The sequence below is a fragment of the Oryctolagus cuniculus genome, chromosome 14 (genome assembly GCF_964237555.1).
Source record: "Oryctolagus cuniculus chromosome 14, mOryCun1.1, whole genome shotgun sequence".
NCBI lineage: Eukaryota > Metazoa > Chordata > Mammalia > Lagomorpha > Leporidae > Oryctolagus > Oryctolagus cuniculus.
In genome coordinates, this window is record NC_091445.1 from 97,236,712 (window position 1) to 97,256,655 (window position 19,944).

Genomic DNA, 19,944 nt, shown 5'->3' on the forward strand with positions numbered 1-19,944 from the left:
GACCCACTGCCCCCTGGGACTCACACCCAGTGTAGCTGTGTCAGCTGTGCCTGACCCACTGCCCCCTGGGGCTCAGCACCCAGTGTAGCTCTGTCACCTGTGCCTGACCCACTGCCCCCTGGGACTCAGCACCCAGTGTAGCTCTGTCAGGTGTGCCTGAGCCACTGTCCCCTGGGACTCGGCACCCAGTGTAGCTCTGTCACCTGTGCCTGACCCACTGTCCCCTGGGACTCACACCCAGTGTAGCTCTGTCACCTGTGCCTGACCCACTGTCCCCTGGGGCTCAGCACCCAGTGTAGCTGTGTCACCTGTGCCTGACCCACTGCCCCCTGGGGCTCAGCACCCAGTGTAGCTGTGTCAGCTGTGCCTGAGCCACTGCCCCCTGGGACTCAGCACCCAGTGTAGCTCTGTCACCTGTGCCTGACCCACTGCCCCCTGGGACTCGGCACCCAGTGTAGCTGTGTCACCTGTGCCTGACCCACTGCCCCCTGGGACTCAGCACCCAGTGTAGCTCTGTCACCTGTGCCTGACCCACTGCCCCCTGGGACTCACACCCAGTGTAGCTCTGTCACCTGTGCCTGACCCACTGCCCCCTGGGGCTCACACCCAGTGTAGCTCTGTCAGGTGTGCCTGAGCCACTGTCCCCTGGGACTCGGCACCCAGTGTAGCTCTGTCAGCTGTGCCTGACCCACTGCCCCCTGGGACTCAGCACCCAGTGTAGCTGTGTCACCTGTGCCTGACCCACTGTCCCCTGGGACTCGGCACCCAGTGTAGCTGTGTCAGCTGTGCCTGACCCACTGCCCCCTGGGACTCGGCACCCAGTGTAGCTCTGTCAGCTGTGCCTGACCCACTGCCCCCTGGGACTCAGCACCCAGTGTAGCTCTGTCACCTGTGCCTGACCCACTGCCCCCTGGGGCTCAGCACCCAGTGTAGCTGTGTCAGCTGTGCCTGAGCCACTGCCCCCTGGGACTCACACCCAGTGTAGCTCTTCACCTGTGCCTGACCCACTGCCCCCTGGGACTCGGCACCCAGTGTAGCTCTGTCAGCTGTGCCTGACCCACTGCCCCCTGGGACTCACACCCAGTGTAGCTCTTCACCTGTGCCTGACCCACTGCCCCCTGGGACTCAGCACCCAGTGTAGCTGTGTCAGCTGTGCCTGACCCACTGCCCCCTGGGACTCAGCACCCAGTGTAGCTCTGTCACCTGTGCCTGACCCACTGCCCCCTGGGACTCAGCACCCAGTGTAGCTGTGTCACCTGTGCCTGACCCACTGCCCCCTGGGACTCACACCCAGTGTAGCTCTGTCAGCTGTGCCTGACCCACTGCCCCCTGGGACTCACACCCAGTGTAGCTCTGTCACCTGTGCCTGACCCACTGCCCCCTGGGACTCACACCCAGTGTAGCTGTGTCACCTGTGCCTGACCCACTGCCCCCTGGGACTCACACCCAGTGTAGCTCTGTCACCTGTGCCTGACCCACTGCCCCCTGGGACTCACACCCAGTGTAGCTGTGTCACCTGTGCCTGACCCACTGCCCCCTGGGACTCGGCACCCAGTGTAGCTGTGTCACCTGTGCCTGACCCACTGCCCCCTGGGACTCGGCGCCCGAGTGGCAGGTCAGGAACGCTTTCCTGCGTGTGGGCCCAGGCTGCCTTAGAGCGCATTCTCCAGGCAGGCTGGGCTCCTGTTGCCTGACATGCCCGGGCCTTAGGGCCAGCAGCACTTGGACGCCGTGCTGTGGCCACTGGAGGGCGCCAACAGCCTTTGCAAGGCTCCAGGTTGGGGTGGGAGGTGACCTGAGGGAGATCAGGCTCAAGGTCAGGAGCAGGCAGAGAGATTGAGGGACCCAGGCCCCAGCTCCATGGAACCTGGAGAAGAAACCGGGAAGGCTGCGCCCCTCTTGTGGAGGGCTGGACCACGAAGCTGCCAGGGTCCTCCTGAGTGGGCGTGTTCTCAGGACTTGGCACAGCCACCCCCTTTCCATGCAGTGTGGACTCTGGTGTCACCCAATCCTTGGTGGACCCTGTGCAGCGTGATCCTGGTGAGGGTGGACAGAGTCCAGGCTGGCACCGCGAGGCTGCCGTCAGCAACTCTGATTTGATAGCAGCTCTGCCTGGCTGTGGGCTGAGGCAGCAGTCACAGAACCTGCCTCCCAGGGCCGGCTCCTCCCCTTTTCCTGCCTGCAGGCCGGGCAGGGAGAGGCTCCCAAGGCCGAGGGTGGGGCTGTTTGTTTACTGAACGCACAGTGTTGCTAGGGAGCCTTGCACCGTCAGCCAAGCAGCTCCCAGACCGAAGCCGCAGGGAAGGTGGGCTGCCCGCTGTGTCCTCTGTCCTGGCTTTTATTTGGGTGAACCTGGGACGCTGTGGAAGTGTGAGTGTGAAGTGTGAGTGTAGGCTCAGGAGGCTGCGTGTGGCACAGGGCATCTCGGGCTCAGAGCAGACGTGGGGTCACCAGTGTCGCTGCTGTGGGTGACGCGTCAGAGAATCACCCGAGTCCACGTGTACAACGTGGAGACACATTGTGTCGGACAGGCAGGGCACCGAGGACAGGGGAGACGGCCTTGCCCTTGACCAGCGTGTCCCTGACCAGCTCCGTGTGCCAGAGGGAAGTCCAGGTGGCCAGTGTGCCTGGAGTCCTGGAGGCCCTCCTGGCCACAGCACCTGCAGGGGTGGGCACTGGTTGGGGGAAGGGAATGCAGGCAGCCCTGGGGGTTCCAGGCTCCAGGGAGTCTGGGCCTGGCAGGTGCCACAAGCACCTCCACTTTGGAGCCAGGGGTCCTGCGGACAGGCCGTCCTGTCCCAGGCCACTCTGTGTGAGCAGCCCGGGAGGATGTGCAGGCTGTCCTGGCAGAGGCCTGGGCCTGCTTCAGCCTCGGTTTCACCTGCTGCCCTGCCTGCCCGTCGCAGGGAAGGACCACACCTGGGCCTCTTCCTGCCCTTCCCAGCATCCTCAGCCCTGTCTGTCACCTCAGCAACAATACAAACAGTGTACTGTGCCCCACCCGCTCCCCTGCAGGGAGGGGTGCTGCAGACCCGCCCATGGGCTGGGACAAGTTCTTGGCCATGACAGTGTCACCAGCCCTGCTGACCCATCCATTTACACCCTTTATGGGAGCCGAGGGGGTAGCCAAGGCCTCGCCTCCAGCACTGGGGTCAGAGCAGCCCCAGGAGGCCTCTGTCCCCCAAGGGCACACACGGCACTGGGGCTTCTGATCACTCCTGTCCCTCACGTGGCCCCCAACTGCCACTGGCCCTCAGCCATCTCCCTGTCCCCTCTGCCCAGTTGCTCGTGGCTGGCCTGCCCCTGGCCTCCGAATCACCCTCCCGACCCTTCTCAGGGTCATCTGTGCCCAGCTTGTGGTCAGGAGTTGTTTGGGGGGCAGTTGAGGAGGAGAAAGGTGGGGAGCTGAGCGCCTGAGTTTACCTCTTGATCGTGGGTGCACACAAATCAACGTCCTGGCTGCAAGGGACAAAGGCCCTCTTCCCACTGCCGCTGGAGCCAGAGCAGAGGGCCCCCGAGAGCCTGGGCCCCGTCAGCAGGTGGACGGTGGCTGGCTGAGCTCCTGCCCCGGTGCTGCCAGAGTCCTCGTTGTGGCGTGGTCCCCACAGCCTCTGCTGGCAGCTGAGCCCTTCCCCCGCACCCTCACTGGGCACTGTTTCTGCTGCAATAGGCCCCTTTTCTTTTTCCTTTTTAATGTTTCACTTTGTTTATTTGAGACAGAGAGATCTTCCATCCACTGGGTCACTCTCCAAATGGCTGCGACTGCCTGGTCTGGTCCAAGCTGAAGCCAGGAGCTTGGACTCTCTCTACATCTCCCACGTGGGTGCAGGGGCCCACGCACTCAGGCCCCTTCCATTGCTCTCCCAAGCCAGCAGCCGGGACTCTAATCCATGCCCGTATGGATGCCGGTGTCACAGGCAGAGGCTAACCCACTGTGCCAAGTGCCGGCCCCACATGGGCCCATGTTCAGCAGCCCTCACTCTGCCCTGGTTACATGGAGAAGGGCAGGAGTGCCCGCCCCGCGGCTGCTGAGCTGGCCCGGCGTCGTGGAGGGGGTGTGTTGTGGGTGGGGTCCGCCCTGGGCTGCGGCTTGCAGACAGTGAAGAGCCAGCAGGACTCCAGGGGCCATCTTTGGTCCCTGCGGGCACCTGAGCCGCGCAGCAGGCTGGGGAGCAGCCCGCGGGGGACGCCTCTGCGGTGCACCCCAGGCCCATCGGTGTGCTCCTTGACTGCTGCTCCAGGTGGCCGGTGGGCTCTTCCTGGTCCACCTCGTGGCCCACCTGACGGCAGTGTCCATCGACCCTGCGGAACCGAACGTGCGACTCCGGGGCTATTTGAAGCCACCGCCAGTTTTTGACCGCTCTAAGCACGATCATGTGATCGAGGACCTGTACTGTCATCTGTGCCAGATCAAAGTGTGAGTGCGCCCCCGCTGTCCCCGGTGTCGGGCATCCCCGGGCCCTGGCAGCCCCTCAGCACTGCTGTGACAGCAGCCAGCCCTGCTGGGGCCTCAGCTGGGCTCTGGCCTGGGCCCACTTTGTGGACACTGCATCTAAGCTGCACAGCTGCCCTGTGAAGTGGACGCTGGTGCCACAGTTGCCTGATAGGACCATGTGCACAGGACGGCTGAGCCTGCCTCCCATGCACTGCTCTGTCGGGACCGTGTGCACAGGGCGGAGCCTGCTTCCCGTGAGCACTGCTCTGTCGGGACCGTGTGCACAGGACAGGTGAGCCTGCCTCCCATGCACTGCTCTGTCGGGACCGTGTGCACAGGGCGGAGCCTGCTTCCCGTGAGCACTGCTCTGTCGGGACCGTGTGCACAGGGCGGAGCCTGCCTCCCATGCACTGCTCTGTCGGGACCGTGTGCACAGGGCGGAGCCTGCCTCCCATGCACTGCTCTGTCGGGACCGTGTGCACAGGGCGGAGCCTGCCTGCTGCCTGCCTGCCTCGTGCGGAGCACTGCTCTGTGCAGCGAATGGCGCTCTCCCTTGGCCGGAAGGCAGCAGCCCTCGTGCAGGGTCGAGTACTTCCCTGGGGCTCGGGCATGTGGGTTCTTCCCCTTCAGTCCAGGGCCAAAGTAGTGCTGTCTTCTTGGGTTTTGTAGATGAGCCCCCTGCCCAACGGAGGAGGGAGGACCCTGATCCCAGGCCCTGCTCCATGGATGTCCCAGGGCCACCTGGGGAGGACAGTGGGGCTGTGTGAGGCAGAGTGGATCCTGGCATTACAGGGCAGCCGTGGCCGCCACCAGGGTGCTTACCCAGTTCCCAGGACTGGGGGTTGCAGGAGGGTCCTGGGGTGTCTATGTCAGCTGGGGCCTCGCCCATAGAGGCACAGGTGCCTCCCACTCTGATTGCTGTACCCTGGGCTGTTGTCCCCCACTGAGGCTTCAAGTGCTCGACCTGGCCTCAGGTAGAGGGCTTGACCTCTGTCCCCAGTGGACACCCACTTCCATGCCACGTGGACCAGTTTGCCCGAGGCCACCTGGCTCGGGAGATCAGGTTTCTGACCCATCCCTGGCCTGCACACTGTGGGCTGATCGGTTCCTCTCCAATCCTCCTTCCAGGAACAAGCACACTAAGCACTGTAGGACCTGCAACAAGTGCGTCGCAGGGTTTGACCATCACTGCGATTGGCTTAACAACTGCGTGGGCAGTAGAAATTACTGGTGAGGGAGTGGCCTGCAGAGGCCATGGGGTCTGGGGGAGCGGGGCCTGCCTGCAGGCAGGGCGTCCTTGTGGTGTGAGGAGCAGGGGCCCCGAGGGCTGTGGGCACGAGGGGTCTTCCTGGAGCCAAGTCCCTGTCCCCTGTACCGCAGAGGACAGGGCTCCCATCCCTCTGGTCTTGTCTGGTTCTGAAACTGGCTGGAGCCCTCCCTGGACTTGCAAGTCATGGAGGTTCTTGGGGACAGAAAGGAACTGGCCAAGGCCCCCTGAACTCTCCCCTGAGCCCCCGGAGCAGTGGCCAGAGCCTGGGACACAGGAGTGTGTCCAGCACCCAGGTGACAGGCGGAGCGTCCACCAGGCTGGCTCTCCGTCAGCTGCCCAGTCGTGAAGGTCAGCAGGAAGAAAGCAACGAGCGCTCCCCTGCGGTCCTGCGGCCTGGGCGGCGCAGTGGCTGGGGTCCGAGTGGCCTCCCAGCAGCTGTTCAGGAGACCACGACCGAAAGGCCGCACGTGGCCGCAGGCTGGGCGATGCAGCTCCTCCTGCCGGCTTCCTCGTGTAGACCAGGGTCCGCGTGAGCATGCGCACCGCTGCCGCGTCGCAGCATTGGAATCACGTGACTGACGGGCTAGGGAGAGCCCGACGCCCCTCCCTCCGCCACAGGCAGAGAAAGCAGGCAGCAGCCGCCCGTGTTCTGCACTTGGATGTTTGGTCTAGAAAAGTGGCTGAGTGTGGCACTGAGAGGCTGAGGGAGGATGTGTTAAGGAGACGGCCCCGCACGGCCCGGGAAGGGCTCCTGGGCTCGCAGACAGCAGCCACTTAAAAGCCGAGGGTGCCCTGGAGCCCGCCGCCCTGTGCTCAGAGCTGATGTTCGGTGCCGGTGGGTCACACACCCCTGACTCGGCCAGCAGCCCCAGCCACCTCTCGCACCGCGCAGGACCCGGCTGGGACCCAGCCTGCCTGGGGCTGCCATGAGGGCCTTCATCCAGACCCAGGGCGGCAGCAGCTGTGTGCGGTGGGCTCGGGGGACGTGCTGACCGCGGGTAGCTGGCTGGGGTTTGCTGTGAGGAGGGAGTGGCCCCTGCTCCTCCTCCTCACGGCCTCACTTCCTTCTCGCGAGGGTTAAGTGAGGTCGTGTCTGCAAGAGGTGCTTTGTTGTAAAGAGGGAGAAGCTGCAGGTGCGGTCCGTGCAGTCGCGGCCTGGCAGGAGTGATCAGACCTAGGGGCCCACGCCACTTGGTCTGGAGCAGGGTCTCGGGCTCCTTCCAGGGGACACCCACAGCCGTTCTGTGCAGCCTTTGGCACCTGGGCCCCTGAGGTGTGGGTGTCTGTGTGGTCCTGTCCTCAGGACTGGCCAGCCACAGCGTCTGCGTGTGCTCCTCTCCCTCAGGTACTTTTTCTGCTCTGTGTTGTCTGCCTTGGTCGCCCTGCTCTTCCTCATGGTCATCATGCTGTACATCTTTACAAAGCAGGTCATGGACCCCAGGAGTCTCCGCACTGACCGCCATTACAAAGGTGCCACTGCAGCTCTCAGCTCCGCCTCCCTCGGGGTGCGGGGTGTGGGGATCAGGGTCAGCTCTGCCTCCCTCGGGGTGCGGGGTGTGGGGATCAGGGTCAGCTCTGCCTCCCTCGGGGTGTGGGGTGTGGGGATCAGGGTCAGCTCCGCCTCCCTCAGGGTGTGGGGTACAGGGTCAGCTCTGCCTCCCTCGGGGTGCGGGGTGCGGGGATCAGGGTCAGCTCCGCCTCCCTCGGGGTGCGGGGTGCGGGGATCAGGGTCAGCTCTGCCTCCCTCGGGGTGCGGGGTGCGGGGATCAGGGTCAGCTCCGCCTCCCTCGGGGTGCGGGGTGCGGGGATCAGGGTCAGCTCCGCCTCCCTCGGGGTGTGGGGTATGGGGTCAGCTCTGCCTCCCTCAGGGTGCGGGGTACTGGGTCAGCTCTGCCTCCCTCGGGGTCTGGGGTACTGGGTTGGCTCTTGGCTCTGCCTCCCTTGGAGTCCAAGGTGCTGTCAGTTCTGCCTCCCTTGGGGTCCAGGGTGCTGGGTTGGTTCTGCCTCTTTTGGGGTCCGGGGTGCTGGTTGGCTCTCGGCTCTGCCTCCCTCGGGGTCCAGGGTGCTGGGTCAGCTGTTTTCCCACGGTCCTCTGGCAGGGCATGGTCACCCCAGCTTGCTCTAGGGAGTGGCTGGAGAGGCGCACGCCCTGGTGCTGTGTCTGGGGCGCTGGTTGGGAGCAGACCCTGGCAGGCTGTGGACCTTGGCTCATGCAGCTGCTCCACGTGTACACTGCTGCCAGCAACTTTGCGGTGGGCAGCTGTGGGGTGTCCTGGCACCTCCAGGGCTGTTATGGGGCCGCAGTGCCCGGAGTGAGGGTTGAGAGAGGGGTCTACTCCACACCTCAGTCCTTCCACAGTCAGGTCGAGGTGCTCAGTTGTCTGGTCCCCGGGGCAGCTGCAGGCGTGGGCTGCCCCACAGGAGCCAGCTGTCAGGGGAGGCACCGGAGGCTGCAGGCTTGGAGACCCTTAGCTGAGCGTGGGCGCCCTGCCTGCATGGAGCAAGGGGGAAAGGTGTGCCCGTGCCCGGAGGCGGCCCCTGCTGCCAGCCAGCCAGGTCTTCCTGGGTGGTCTGGTGGGCCCAGTGGAGGGAGGCACAGACCCAGAGGAGAAGGCTGTGGGCCAGCAGGGGCGGAGGCAGAGCCGCCGTCCGCAGAAGCCGGCAGAGGCGGGAGGAGCCCTGTGTCAGAGCCCCAGAGGACACGCAGCACCGGTACGCGGATTCAGACTGGGGGTGGAAGGTGCTGAAGCGCCTCATCCCAGTGGCACAGCGGCCACAGGAGGCTGCCCCCCCCCCCCGAGCACCCGCCCCCTCTCCCCGCTCTGTCTGAGGCTGACCAGTGTAGCACGGAGAGGCCCAGGTGTAGGGGCCGGTGGGAGTGACCGGGGACGTGGCCTCTCCTTCCAGACCCAGAGTGGGGTTATCCCAGCCGCCAGTCAGGAGGGGCCCCAGGCTCAGGTAGGGTAAATACCCAGGCACTGCTCACCGGGGTCCTCACTCTGCCCTCCACCAGCAAACCCTGCCCCTGGCCTCCCTGGTCACGTGTGTCTCCCTTGTCCTGACAGAGGTAGAGGACGGCACGTGGCTGCTTTTCCTTCCTGTGCTCCCCACGCGTGTGAAGACCCCGGTGGTGCTGTGCATCGGGGTGGCTGCGCTGCTGCTGAGCCTCAGCATCGTGTCGGCGCTGGGCCGCCTGTTCGTCTTCCACGTCTACCTGAGTGCGTACCTGCCCTGGAGCCCGCCCCTGCCGAGCTCTGCCCGCCACGCTCGGTGGCACCCAGGCAGGAGGCTTCCTGGCCAGCCTGTGCCAGAAACGAGCTCACAGCAGACAGAACTCCCAGGAAGAGGAGGCACCGTGGGAGGGTGCAGGCCCAGAGGGGCTGGACTCAAGGCCCAGGAGCCGCAGGAAACGTGGGGGAGGCTATAAAATTAGAGCGAGGAAGGAGTTCTTGTGGGCGAGAGCAGAGCATGATGGAAACGGTGACTCCCTTAAGAGAGCACCAGGTTGAGGTCTTGATGGTGAGATCCAGCCTAAGCTCAGTGGACGGTGGCCAGTGCCCGGGCAGCTGGGCTGTGAGCCTGAGGGTGTCTGTGCGCTGGGGCTGTTGGCCTGGAAGGATGGGCTGTCCCCACCCACAGCCCTTCCTCCCAGGTAGCCTCGTTCAGTCTCTGGGCATCATGGGCCCTGGGCTGGGGGCTGCGGGGAGTGGGCAGCCAGGACAGACCGTCTCCAGGCCGCTCCTCCAAAGGTGCCGTCCCCTGCAGCCTTCCTCCTCCCTCACCACCGAGTGCAGGAGCCCGGCCAGCGGGCTCTGGTCTTCAGCACAGCTCCTTGCCTGCGGCTGTGCTAGCGACGTCTGATGCAGAATGGATGCCCCCACGGAGAAAGGCCCCACTTGTGACCCCGGGTCACCCCATCATCCCTGAAAAGCCCGTCCGGTCGTCTTGCCTGAGGCTTGCCTGATGTCTCTGACGAAAGTGCAGTGCAGACTCCGGCGTGAATCCCACGGGCGCCACATGCACGCTCCTGGCCCAGCTGTGAAGAACAGCCCGTTGCCTGTGCTGAGAAGGGGCAGCAGCACCTTTGACGTCTCTTCCCAGAGGCCCACGTCCGTGTAGCTGGTCCAAAGTCGCGTGCTGCCTGGCCATGGGGCCTGGGGACCTGGGCACACTCCCTGCAGCCAAACCCTAGAGAGTGGGGCCGCCTTTGAAACCTGCTTCCACCGTTGCGTACTCAGGGTTGTGTCTAAACTCCGCCTTCTAAAGGTGTCCAGAAGTGTCTCATGTGTGTAAGTGCTCCCTGACTGCCCAGGGGTGCGGTCCCCACTGCTGTGCCCAGACAGAACTCCCCTGCCCTCCTCACCCAGGGCTCTCACACCAGCCCTCGTCCAGTCTCACCACCCCATCACGAGCCATGTGCAAGGCGTGGCACACACCACACAATGAACCATGCATGTGGCAGCATGATCCACAACATGCCACGAGCCACACTCGAGATGTGACGCACACCACAACCATGCACAAGGCATGACACATCATGCTGCGAACCATATGTGAGTGTGACACATATGCCACGAACCACATGAGAGAGGCATGACACACACCATGCCACGAACCACACGTGGGAGGCATGACACACCATGCCACGAACCACATGTGAGGTATGACACACCATGCCACAGACCACATGAGCGGCATGACACACAGCACACCACGAACCACACATGAGCCATGACACACATGTGCAGCAGAGGGACGGGCCCAGCTACCCAGTAGTGGCCATTCCTTCGGATTTTGTGGTTATAATGCTGAGCGCTGGCCCCAGGGGGGTGGGGGTGGGGGTGGAGGTGCTGAGATGTGAACAGCATGTGCAGGTGCACTTGGCTGCCAGGGGGACAGGCAGAGAACACCTGCTAGGCATGAGGCCTAGGTGGGTAGGCAGGAAGCGAGGGTGACGGCACCCAGCTCGGTGGGCACCACTGCACCCTGACTTTGGCTCTGAGTGGAACAGGAGAGGAGAGTGGCCTGTGGGCCCCGGTGTGCTGTTGTGCTCTGTGTGGGAGACCAGAGCTGACAGCTGCCCACCCGTGCCCCTCTCCCGGGGGACACGGCGGTTTGGGAGGGCACATCCTGTCGCACTGCTCCGGGAGCTCTGTGGTTTTCATGTGCGTGAGGCGGCTGCACTGAAGCCCGAGTGAGTGCCGGCACCAGAACCCCTCCCACTCCCATGTCCTGGCGACACCTGCAGGAGGTTCCGTGGCCCCTGTGCTCTGAGACCACAGGGAGGACTCGGCACCTGTGGCTCACAGTGAGTCTGTGCCATGGCTAAAGCCCCTACAGGATTCCCAGGCCAGCCTTGGACGTGGGCTGCGGGCTGCTCGACGCTGGCGCGGCGTCCACAGCATCAGCCCCGGCTGCGCTTTCCTGTAAGGACGTGCCGGTCCCAGGAGGCTGGAGCCATGTGGCCGAGGGACGTCCGGCACTGCTTCCCGCCTCTGCCGTGCTTGCCCTGAAGTCGGAGGACTTGGCAGTGGATCCACGGCCCCAGCCTTGGCCAGCACCAGAGAGAGGGAGGACGTGTCGTGGCCAGTGCCACGTGGCTGCTGGGGTGACCCCTGGGTCTGTCAGCCTTGGCCAGGCGATGGTATGAGAGACGTGAGGGTGTCCATGGAGAATGGAGTTAAAAGGTGAGGGTATTCTGGTGCAAAACTAATTTGAAATCTCCAAGCTCTGGGAAATGCAAACTAGGAGCAGACTGCCCCGTGGGCATCGCAAGTTTTGGCACCCAAATCCACTCATCTCGTAGTTCTGGGCTGGCCCTGTCCCGTTCACGGGCTGTCAGTCACAGACCAGCCTGCAGGGCACCCAGCAGGGCAGTGTGTGGCTGGACACCTGCCAGCGTGTCCTGACCTGAGCTGGGGCTCACGCAGCGCCCCTGCGCTCTAAGGTGGCTCTCCCACCGGCCAGCAGGAGCTCTGCTTTCTGTGGCACCAACAGTGGGCTGCTGGTGGTCACTGGAGTTGAGTTCAGGGTCGTCCCTGGCCCCAGAAAGGTGTTGAGCACAGAGCCAGGTGGGGAGAGCTGCAGAGGAGTGAGTGCCAGCCAGCCACAGCACCACAGCCTGAGGGCATCCATCAGGGGCAGACCACAGCCTGAGGGCATCCACCAGCCACAGCACCACAGCCTGAGGGCATCCACCAGCCACAGCACCACAGCCTGAGGGCATCCACCAGCCACAGCACCACGGCCTGAGGGCATCCACCAGGGGCAGACCACCGCCTGAGGGCATCCACCAGAGGCAGACCACAGGCTGGGGGCATCCACCAGGGGCAGACCACAGCCTGAGGGCATCCACCAGGGGCAGACCACAGCCTGAGGGCATCCACCAGGGGCAGACCACGGCCTGAGGGCATCCACCAGAGGCAGACCACAGTCTGAGGGCATCCACCAGCCACAGCACCACAGCCTGAGGGCATCCACCAGAGGCAGACCACAGCCTGAGGGCATCCGCCAGGGGCAGACCGTGGCCTGACAGCTGCTGGTATCATCAAAGACGTGATGTTTATAGGATGCGATGGGAGAGATCAGAGACTCAGCCGGCTGGAGTGACAGACAGGTGGAGGCATCCGGGAGGGTTGAACTGGGGGACAGAACCCCAGAGGGGCAGGGGTGTGAGTGGGGCTGAGGGGGGGATTTGCACACCAAGGACACTGGTGTGGCTAGCAGTTGTTAGCTAGGGTACAGCTGCGCCTAAATGCAGGGGCACACTCAGGCGAGCTGGGGCCTCCACCCAGAACCCCTCCTGGGCTTCGGTGGAGGCCTTGGTGGGGACCGTGGTTGGCGTGAAGGTTGGGGGAGCTCCTGTGAGCGCCCTGTGAAGCCACTGGTGGTGCCGTCCCTGGTAGATGGCAGGACAAGGCCTCTCTCCACCCCTGGCCACATGGACTGTCCACAGAGCAGCTCACAGCACACTACCGACTTGCAGGGTGAGCTCTGAGAGGTAAGGGAGGCGGGCAGTCTTCCACACCCCCTGCCGCCCTGTGTCCCCCTAAGCAGAGGCCACACTCGAGAAGCAGTGCACCCAGGCTTCGAGCTGGTGCAGGCCCGGGGCAGCCCCAGCAAGATGGGAGGGAAGGCGTCGAGGGAGGTGGAGAGCTGGTTGGCCCTCGCCAGCAGCCCGAGAAGGCACGGGCAGGCTGCTGGGCGCTGTGGCCGGGCTGCTCACTGAGGTTAAAAGGTTGGGAGCACGCTGCATCCTTCATCCTGCCAGTTTGAAATGTTTTACATGAAACGCACGCCACCCAAGCACACCTGCCAGGCGTCTCCCCTCTGGTCTGCGTGGCTTTAGGACATCAACAAGTGCACGTTCCCACTGTCACTCAGGTTCTTGATGGGAGGCTGACACGAGGGCGGGGTGCAGTCAGTCGGGAACACAGAACCGAGGCGGGGGGAGGCTGCAGATGGGCACCGCGTGTCCCAGCCACCGTCTGGTCCCAGGCATGGAGGCTGTTAGGAAAAGACGTGAAAGCGTGGCCCCCGTGGGAGGCACGGCAGACAGCGGCACATACTGGGCAGCCAGGGTCTCCATGGAAGGATGGCCCTGGGATGGCGTCGCCAGCAGGGCTCCCGCAAGGTGCTCAGACCACACACCCAGGTCACCTGGCCCCTCAGATGCAGCGATCCCAGGGCATCCTGCAAAGCCCGTCGCGTGGCGGGGGAGCGTGGGCTCACAGGAGGCCACCTGCCGTGTTTTCCCCTGACCCTTGCTGGGAAGACCGGCTTAATGGGGCTTCACAGTGGGCCATGGGGCTCGACTGTGTCCTGTCCCAGGCAAGACAGGCAGACCCTCTTGCCTGCTGCCCAGGTGGGCTGCAGCCCGGGAGCCACGCTGGGGGCCGCAGTGGACGAGGTGACCCCCGCTTCCACTTTTCTGCTTCTAGTTGCAAAGAAGATGAGCACGCGTGACTTCATAGCGCAGGGCCAGCTGCCACAGTGTCCCAAGGCAGCGTGCAGGAGCAAGCCGGCTGTGGACCCGGAGGCGGGGCCTGAGCAGGTATGCCTGTGCTCGCGGTCCGCCTGGTACAGACCTGGGGACGAGGCCCAGCTGGCCGAGCAGCTGGGACCTGTTGGCCCACTCCCTGCTTCAGTGTGAGGCAGGCCCCAGGACCCTGGGGTGTGTCCCGTGTGGCGTGTGTGCGGCTGTCTACGCCTTCTCACACCCCTCCCTCCCAGTCAGCCACCTGGCCCCAGGACTGCTGGTGGGCTGTGCTTAGCGGGGCTGCACTGTGCCGGTCTCTGAAGGTGGCAGGGACTCTGCTTCCGGAGGGGAGGGGTCTTCTGCCCTCACGCCTGCAGTCACTCAACAAACAGCAGGGAGGGGCCAGCACCCCCTCAGGGAGAAACCGGGAGCACATCCTTGCTTGGTTGCCTCTCACTGGACGCTGAACACACACTTGTCCACTCCATCCCAGACTCGGCCCGTCCCAGCGACCCCAGGCCATGCAGTCACAGCACCGCTGCCTTCGTGCGAGTGTGCGGAAGAGGTGCCCACCCCGCCCGGGTCAGGTGGCACCAGGCTCCCCTGGACGGTGCCGTGCGTGCTCGACACCGGGCTGCTGTGGGGTGTCCCCTCAGGCCACGTCAGAGGCGTTTTCAAGGCCTCACACATGGAGACGGAGGCACGCGCGGGGTGCTGGGAGAAAGACCCGTGGCAGGGAGACGCTTGCCCGGGGGCCACAAGAAGCCCAGGCCAAGACTCAGCATCACCCATGGACTGGGTTGTCTGTGGGAAAAGCTCAGGGTCAGCAGCTCCGTTTCTGCCATGAGTTTTCCTTCACCCCACAGGGAAGACGTGGACCGCCCGCCCGCTCTCTCCCTGGGTGAGTTCTGACTGCCCAGCTGCTGCTGTTTTTATTTGAAAGAGTTACAGAGAGAGGTAGAGCTACAGAGACAGAGGTGTTCCATCCGCTGGTTCACTCCCCGATGGCGGCAATGGCCAGAGCTGCGCTGATCCGAAGCCAGGAGCCTGGAGCTTCTTCTGGGTCTCCCATGGGGCGCAGGGGCCTGAGGACCTGGGCCATTTGCTGCTGCCAGCAGGGAGCTGGATCAGAAGAGAGCAGCTGGGTCTTGAACAAGCACTCCAGTCTGGGAGTCACAGGTGGTGCTTAACCCACTGTGCTACAACGCTGGCCACAGGGACCAGTGCTTGGCGTAGCAGGTAAAGCCGCCGCCTGTGGTGCCAGCATCCCATATGGACATCGGTTCGAGTCTCAGCTGCTCCACTTCTGATCCAGCTCTAGGCCTGAGAAAGCAGCAGAAGATGGCTTAATCCTTGGGCCCCGCACCCATGTGGCAGATCTCTCTCTCTCTCTCCTCTCTCTCTCTTGTCTTCTCTCTCTCCTGTCTCTACCTCCCTGTTAACTCTGCCTTTCAAATAAATATGTAAATATTTTTAAAACAAGAATAATAGATCAGTTTGTTAGGCGTTTGACGGAATGGTGAAGATGCTGGTCGCGATGGCCGCGTTCTAAACCTCCCTCCAGGCTCCAACTGCAGCTTCTTGCCGATGCACACGTGGGAGGAAGCAGCGCAGGTCCACAGCGGGAGTTTCTCCCACCCATGTGGAGGCCTGCATCGCGCTTCCTGCTCCCTCCGGCCGGCCCTGCAGCCACCGTGCACAGGCGGGGCGTGTACCAGAGGAGGGGACGTGCACCTGTCTCTCAAAGGGTGAGGTTGGGACGCTGTTGAGTATACACCCTTCACTCGAGAGGGCCCAGGCGTGTCTTCACTCAGACACGCAGGGAGCCGCGGTGACACCTCTGGGAGCGAGTCTCCTGCTCGGGTCCACACCCCTGTCGCGTCCCCGGAAGGTGGGCGTCACTGCCCCAAGAGGCAGCAGCGTCCAGGGTGAGCTGAGGGGCAGCCGGCAGAGGTGCCCCGAGAGCGACCCCGGGGTTTCGGGCCTTCACAGTGAAAGACAGTTCCGTGGCAAAGAGCGTGCTCTTTCAGACAGCACCACGGCCGTGGTCCTCAGCTGGTTTCCTTTGTTCTTATAAGTACAAATTATTCTGAAATTTACTTTGAAGTGTGGTCTGACCATAATCACCACACTTAAGTAAAACCAAAAAGCGTTTTCTCTCTTACCCGTTTCTGGGCAAGAATGATAGGAACCCAACTAGAACCTGGATCATAAACTTCCACCTGGAACACATAGTGATGTCTTATCAATGTGTATCACCACATAAAATATGGAAGTTACGACAAATTCTTGATGTAAAATGGGTATCACCCATATTCCCTCAGCCACCAGTAGCTGCTGCTAGAGTGTTAATTTTTTTAAGATTAACTTTTGCTTATTTTAAAGGCAGAGTTACAGAGAAAGGTAGAGACAGAGAGAGAAGTCTTCCATCTGTTGGGTCACTCCCCAAATGACCTTGACGGCTGGAGCTGGGCACCGAGCCAGGAGCCAGGAGCTTCTTCCAGGTCTCCCACGCAGGTGCAGGGGCCTAAGCACTTGGACCATCTTCTACTGCTTCCCCAGGCCATAGCAGAGAGCTGGATTGGAAGAGGAGAAGCCGGGACTTGAACCAGCGCCCATATGGGATGCCGGCACTGCAGGCTGGGGCTTTACCTACTGTGCCACAGCACCAGCCCCTCTGCTAGAGTTTTCATTGGTATCTCTTAGACACCCCCCCTTTTTTAAGATTTATTTTTATTTATTTGAAAGCAGAGTGACAGAGAAGGAGAGACGAAGAGATCTTCCATCCCTTGTTCATGCCCCAGATGGCAGCAACAGTCAGGAGCCAGGCTCCATCCAGGTCTCCCACGTGGGTAGCAGGGGTCCAGGTATTTGAGCCACCAGCTGCTGCCTTTGCAGGCCCATCAGGAGTGACCTGGATAGGAAGTGGAACAGCCGGGACTTGAACCAGCTTTCACATGGAATGCCGGCGTCACAGGAAGCGGCTTAACTCACTGTGCCACAACACTGGCCACGCTCCCTTTGAATTTTTTTGTGAATCATGTGTATCTTTTATACAATCACAATCATATACGCATCTGTAGCACTTTGCTTTTCTAGAACAATGCTTATTTATTTACTTATTTGAAAAGCTGCAGAGAGGGAGAGAGCAGTCTTCCATCTGCTGGTTCACTCCCCAGGCGCCTGCGATGGCCAGAGCTGACACAGGCCAGGCCGAAGCCAGGTGCCAGGAGCTTCATCCTGGTCTCCCACGTGGGTGCAGGGACCCAAGCACGTGGGCCCTCTTCCACTGCTTTCCCAGGCCACAGCAGGGAGCTGGATCGGAGGTAGAGCAGCCGGGACTCGAACCAGAACCATATGGAAGCCAGCCGCACAGGCAGTGGTTTATCCACTACACCATATGCTGGCACCAGCAGTTTGCTTATCAATCTCTACAATTTTTTTAAAGAGTTATTTATTTGAAAGTCAGAGTTATACAGAGAGGCAGAGAGAGAGAGGAGACAGGAGAGAAGAGGGAGGAGAGAGAGGTCGTCCATCTGCTGGTTCACTCCCCAGTTGGCCACAATGGCCAGAGCTGCACTGATCTGAAGCCAGGAGCTTCTTCCAGGTCTCCCATGCAAGTGCAGGGGCCCAAGGACCTGGGCCATCTCCACTGCTTTCCCAGGCCACAGCAGAGAGCTGGATCAGAAGTGGAGCAGCCGGGACTCGAATGGCCCCCATGTGGGATGCCGGCACTGCAGGCAGCAGCTTTACCTGCTGCACCACAGCACCAGCCCCGAGTGTAGCTGACTGGGGGTGTTTCCTGTGGGCTGTTCGCCTGTGGTGGGGATCACTGGGAGGCAGGGAGGCAAGTTGGCCAGAGCAGATGGAAGACACACCCGAGTTGAACAGGCCCCTCAGTGGCACGCGTGGGCTCTGTCCGTCGGGGGAGGCTGCTCTCCACCCCCGCCCCGCACCCAGCGCCCAGGCCTTTCCAGTTGGCCCTGGTCCAGATGCCTGTGCTGTGTCGTCAGGGGCCTGCAGATGAGAGGGAAGGCACGGGAGCCCCTGCCCCAGCTCCAGCCTTCAGCGGCCTCTGTGCCCACGCGCGCTCCCCTCTCCCTCCCCTCCACGCAGAGCCACGCCCAGGCCGCTGCAGCCACCCATCTCCTGGAGCTCCACTTCGAGCAGCAGCACGGACAGCTCCTCGTGCCGGAAGGTGAGCCCACCTGCTCGTCCCCGTACCCAGGGCAAGGCTGACGGTGAGCCCACCTGCTCGTCCCCGTACCCGGGGCAAGGCCGCAGGTGAGCCCACCTGCTCGTCCCTGTACCCGGGGCGAGGCTGACGGTGAGCCCACCTGCTCGTCCCCGTACCCGGGGCGAGGCTGACGGTGAGCCCACCTGCTCGTCCCCGTACCCAGGGCGAGGCTGACGGTGAGCCCACCTGCTCGTCCCCGTACCCAGGGCGAGGCTGACGGTGAGCCCACCTGCTCATCCCCGTACCCAGGGCAAGGCTGCAGGTGAGCCCACCTGCTCGTCCCCGTACCCAGGGCAAGGCCGCTGGCCAGACCCAGGCTGTGGAGGAAATACCGTCCACTGGCCGATCGGCAGCAGAAATCTGCTTCTCACAGCCTGCAGCCTGGAGCCTCCGGTAGGCTCGGTGTCCGGGAGGCCATTTTTCCATTTTTCCTTCATGGGAGACACTGGCTGTTCCTGTGTGGTGCAGGGGGTGGGGGAGCTCTCGGGGTCACCTAGAGGGGCTCCTCCTTCATGTCCCCCATCTTCTGATGCCCTCACACTGGGGTCCACGCGTGCCACAGAAGGTGGACCGTGGCAGCACCGTGTACTGCAGCAAACCCCCTCACGGGGTCTCACACAGAGACCAGCAGGTGCACACAGTGGGGGAGGGGTTGCCCTGCCCTGTGGGACCCTTACCTGGGGCCACGCCCCTGCGGTCCCTTTACTCAAAGCTGACCGAGGGTGGACTTGAGTTCTGTGTGACCCAGGCCCCGTGGCAACATCCCGGTTCTCGCTTTTATCTCGCAGGAAGCGCGCGGCCCTCCGAGGCTCTCACTGCCGGGGTGAGTAGTGACCTGCTGTTGCTGCTTCTGCCTAGCGTGGCTGTGTTCTGCGAGCACAGTGACTTTGGGAAATAATTCATCTAGAATGAGTCGTTTTCTTTCTTCTTTAAGATTTATTTGGAAAGAGTGACAGTGCGAGGGAGAGACACACAGAGTAGAGAGAGGGACCTTCTGTCTGTCCACTCCTCAGCTGGCTGCAATGGCCAGGGTTAGTCAGGCCGTAGCCAGGAGCCCCAGCCTCCATCCCCGTCTCCTGCGTGGTGGCAGGGGCCCAAGTACTTGTGCTGCGTCCGCAGCTCACAGGCAGCTGGGTGGGAGGCAAGCAGCCGGGACTTGCACTCCTGTTCGATACGTGATGCCGCCGTCCCAAGTCTGCCGCAGGACGAGTAAGTCTCCAGCCGTGGGTGACGACAGAAAGCCACCCTGTGAGCTTGCAGCCACTCGTGTGGCCCGCAGTGGAAACGCGTGATTCTCTGTCCTCTTCACCCTTCCGACTCAGCAGAGCCACACCAGGCGTCCGCCCGCGCCTGTGCCTGGGCTGGGCCGAGTGCTCCTGCCTGGTGGGCGTTAGCTCCTGACCCGCTTTCCTCTCACTCGTTCCCAACCCGAGCAGGTATCGGCCAAGCAACTTCACTGTGACCACTCTGCTATGACCCCTGCCACTGCCCACCCACCGCCCACTGCCCACGGCTTCTGCCACTGCACACCCACTGTGACCACTGCACACCCACTGTGACCACTGCCCATGACCCCTGCCACTGCGTACCCACTGTGACCACTGCCCACCCGCTGTGACACTGCCCACCTGCTGTGACCACTGCCCACCCACAGTGACCACTGCCCACCCGCTGTGACCACTGCCCACGGCTTCTGCCACTGCCCACCTGCTGTGACCACTGCCCACCCACAGTGACCACTGCCAACCCACTGTGACACTGCCCACCCGCTGTGACACTGCCCGTGACCCCTGACACTGCCATGACCCCGTCACAGACTTGTTTCTGTTTTCCCTTTTGGACATACTGATAGAGACCCAACAGAGCCAGGACTGGACGTTTTCACTCCAAAGGCAAAGCAAAGCAAAGATTAGAAGTTTCTTTAAAAAAAAAAAGATTTATCTATTTGAAAGACAGAGTTTAGAGACAGAGATCTTCCACCTGTGGTTCACTCCACAATGGCCACAATGGCACCGGTCCAAAGC

At 62.7% G+C, this 19,944-nt stretch overlaps 1 protein-coding gene across 26 annotated transcripts in view; it reads left to right on the forward strand.

The window, feature by feature from the left end:
• Positions 1-19,944, forward strand: part of LOC103346006 (palmitoyltransferase ZDHHC11) — a 50,369-nt gene that overhangs the window by 13,529 nt on the left and 16,896 nt on the right. For 8 of the 26 annotated variants that reach the window (XM_070056943.1, XM_070056942.1, XM_070056934.1 and 5 more), the window contains 9 exons: positions 4,242-4,417; positions 5,564-5,665; positions 7,051-7,175; positions 8,771-8,923; positions 13,646-13,758; positions 14,550-14,584; positions 17,800-17,881; positions 17,912-17,967; positions 18,709-18,743. In XM_070056943.1, the coding sequence (XP_069913044.1) occupies positions 4,242-4,417; positions 5,564-5,665; positions 7,051-7,175; positions 8,771-8,923; positions 13,646-13,758; positions 14,550-14,584; positions 17,800-17,881; positions 17,912-17,967; positions 18,709-18,743 (877 nt within the window). Of the gene's footprint in view, positions 1-1,102; positions 3,820-4,241; positions 4,418-5,563; positions 5,666-7,050; positions 7,176-8,770; positions 8,924-13,645; positions 13,759-14,549; positions 14,585-17,799; positions 17,882-17,911; positions 17,968-18,708; positions 18,744-19,944 lie in introns of those variants that run through there. The other 18 variants (XM_070056935.1, XM_070056944.1, XM_070056936.1 and 15 more) reach the window with 7 other exon arrangements.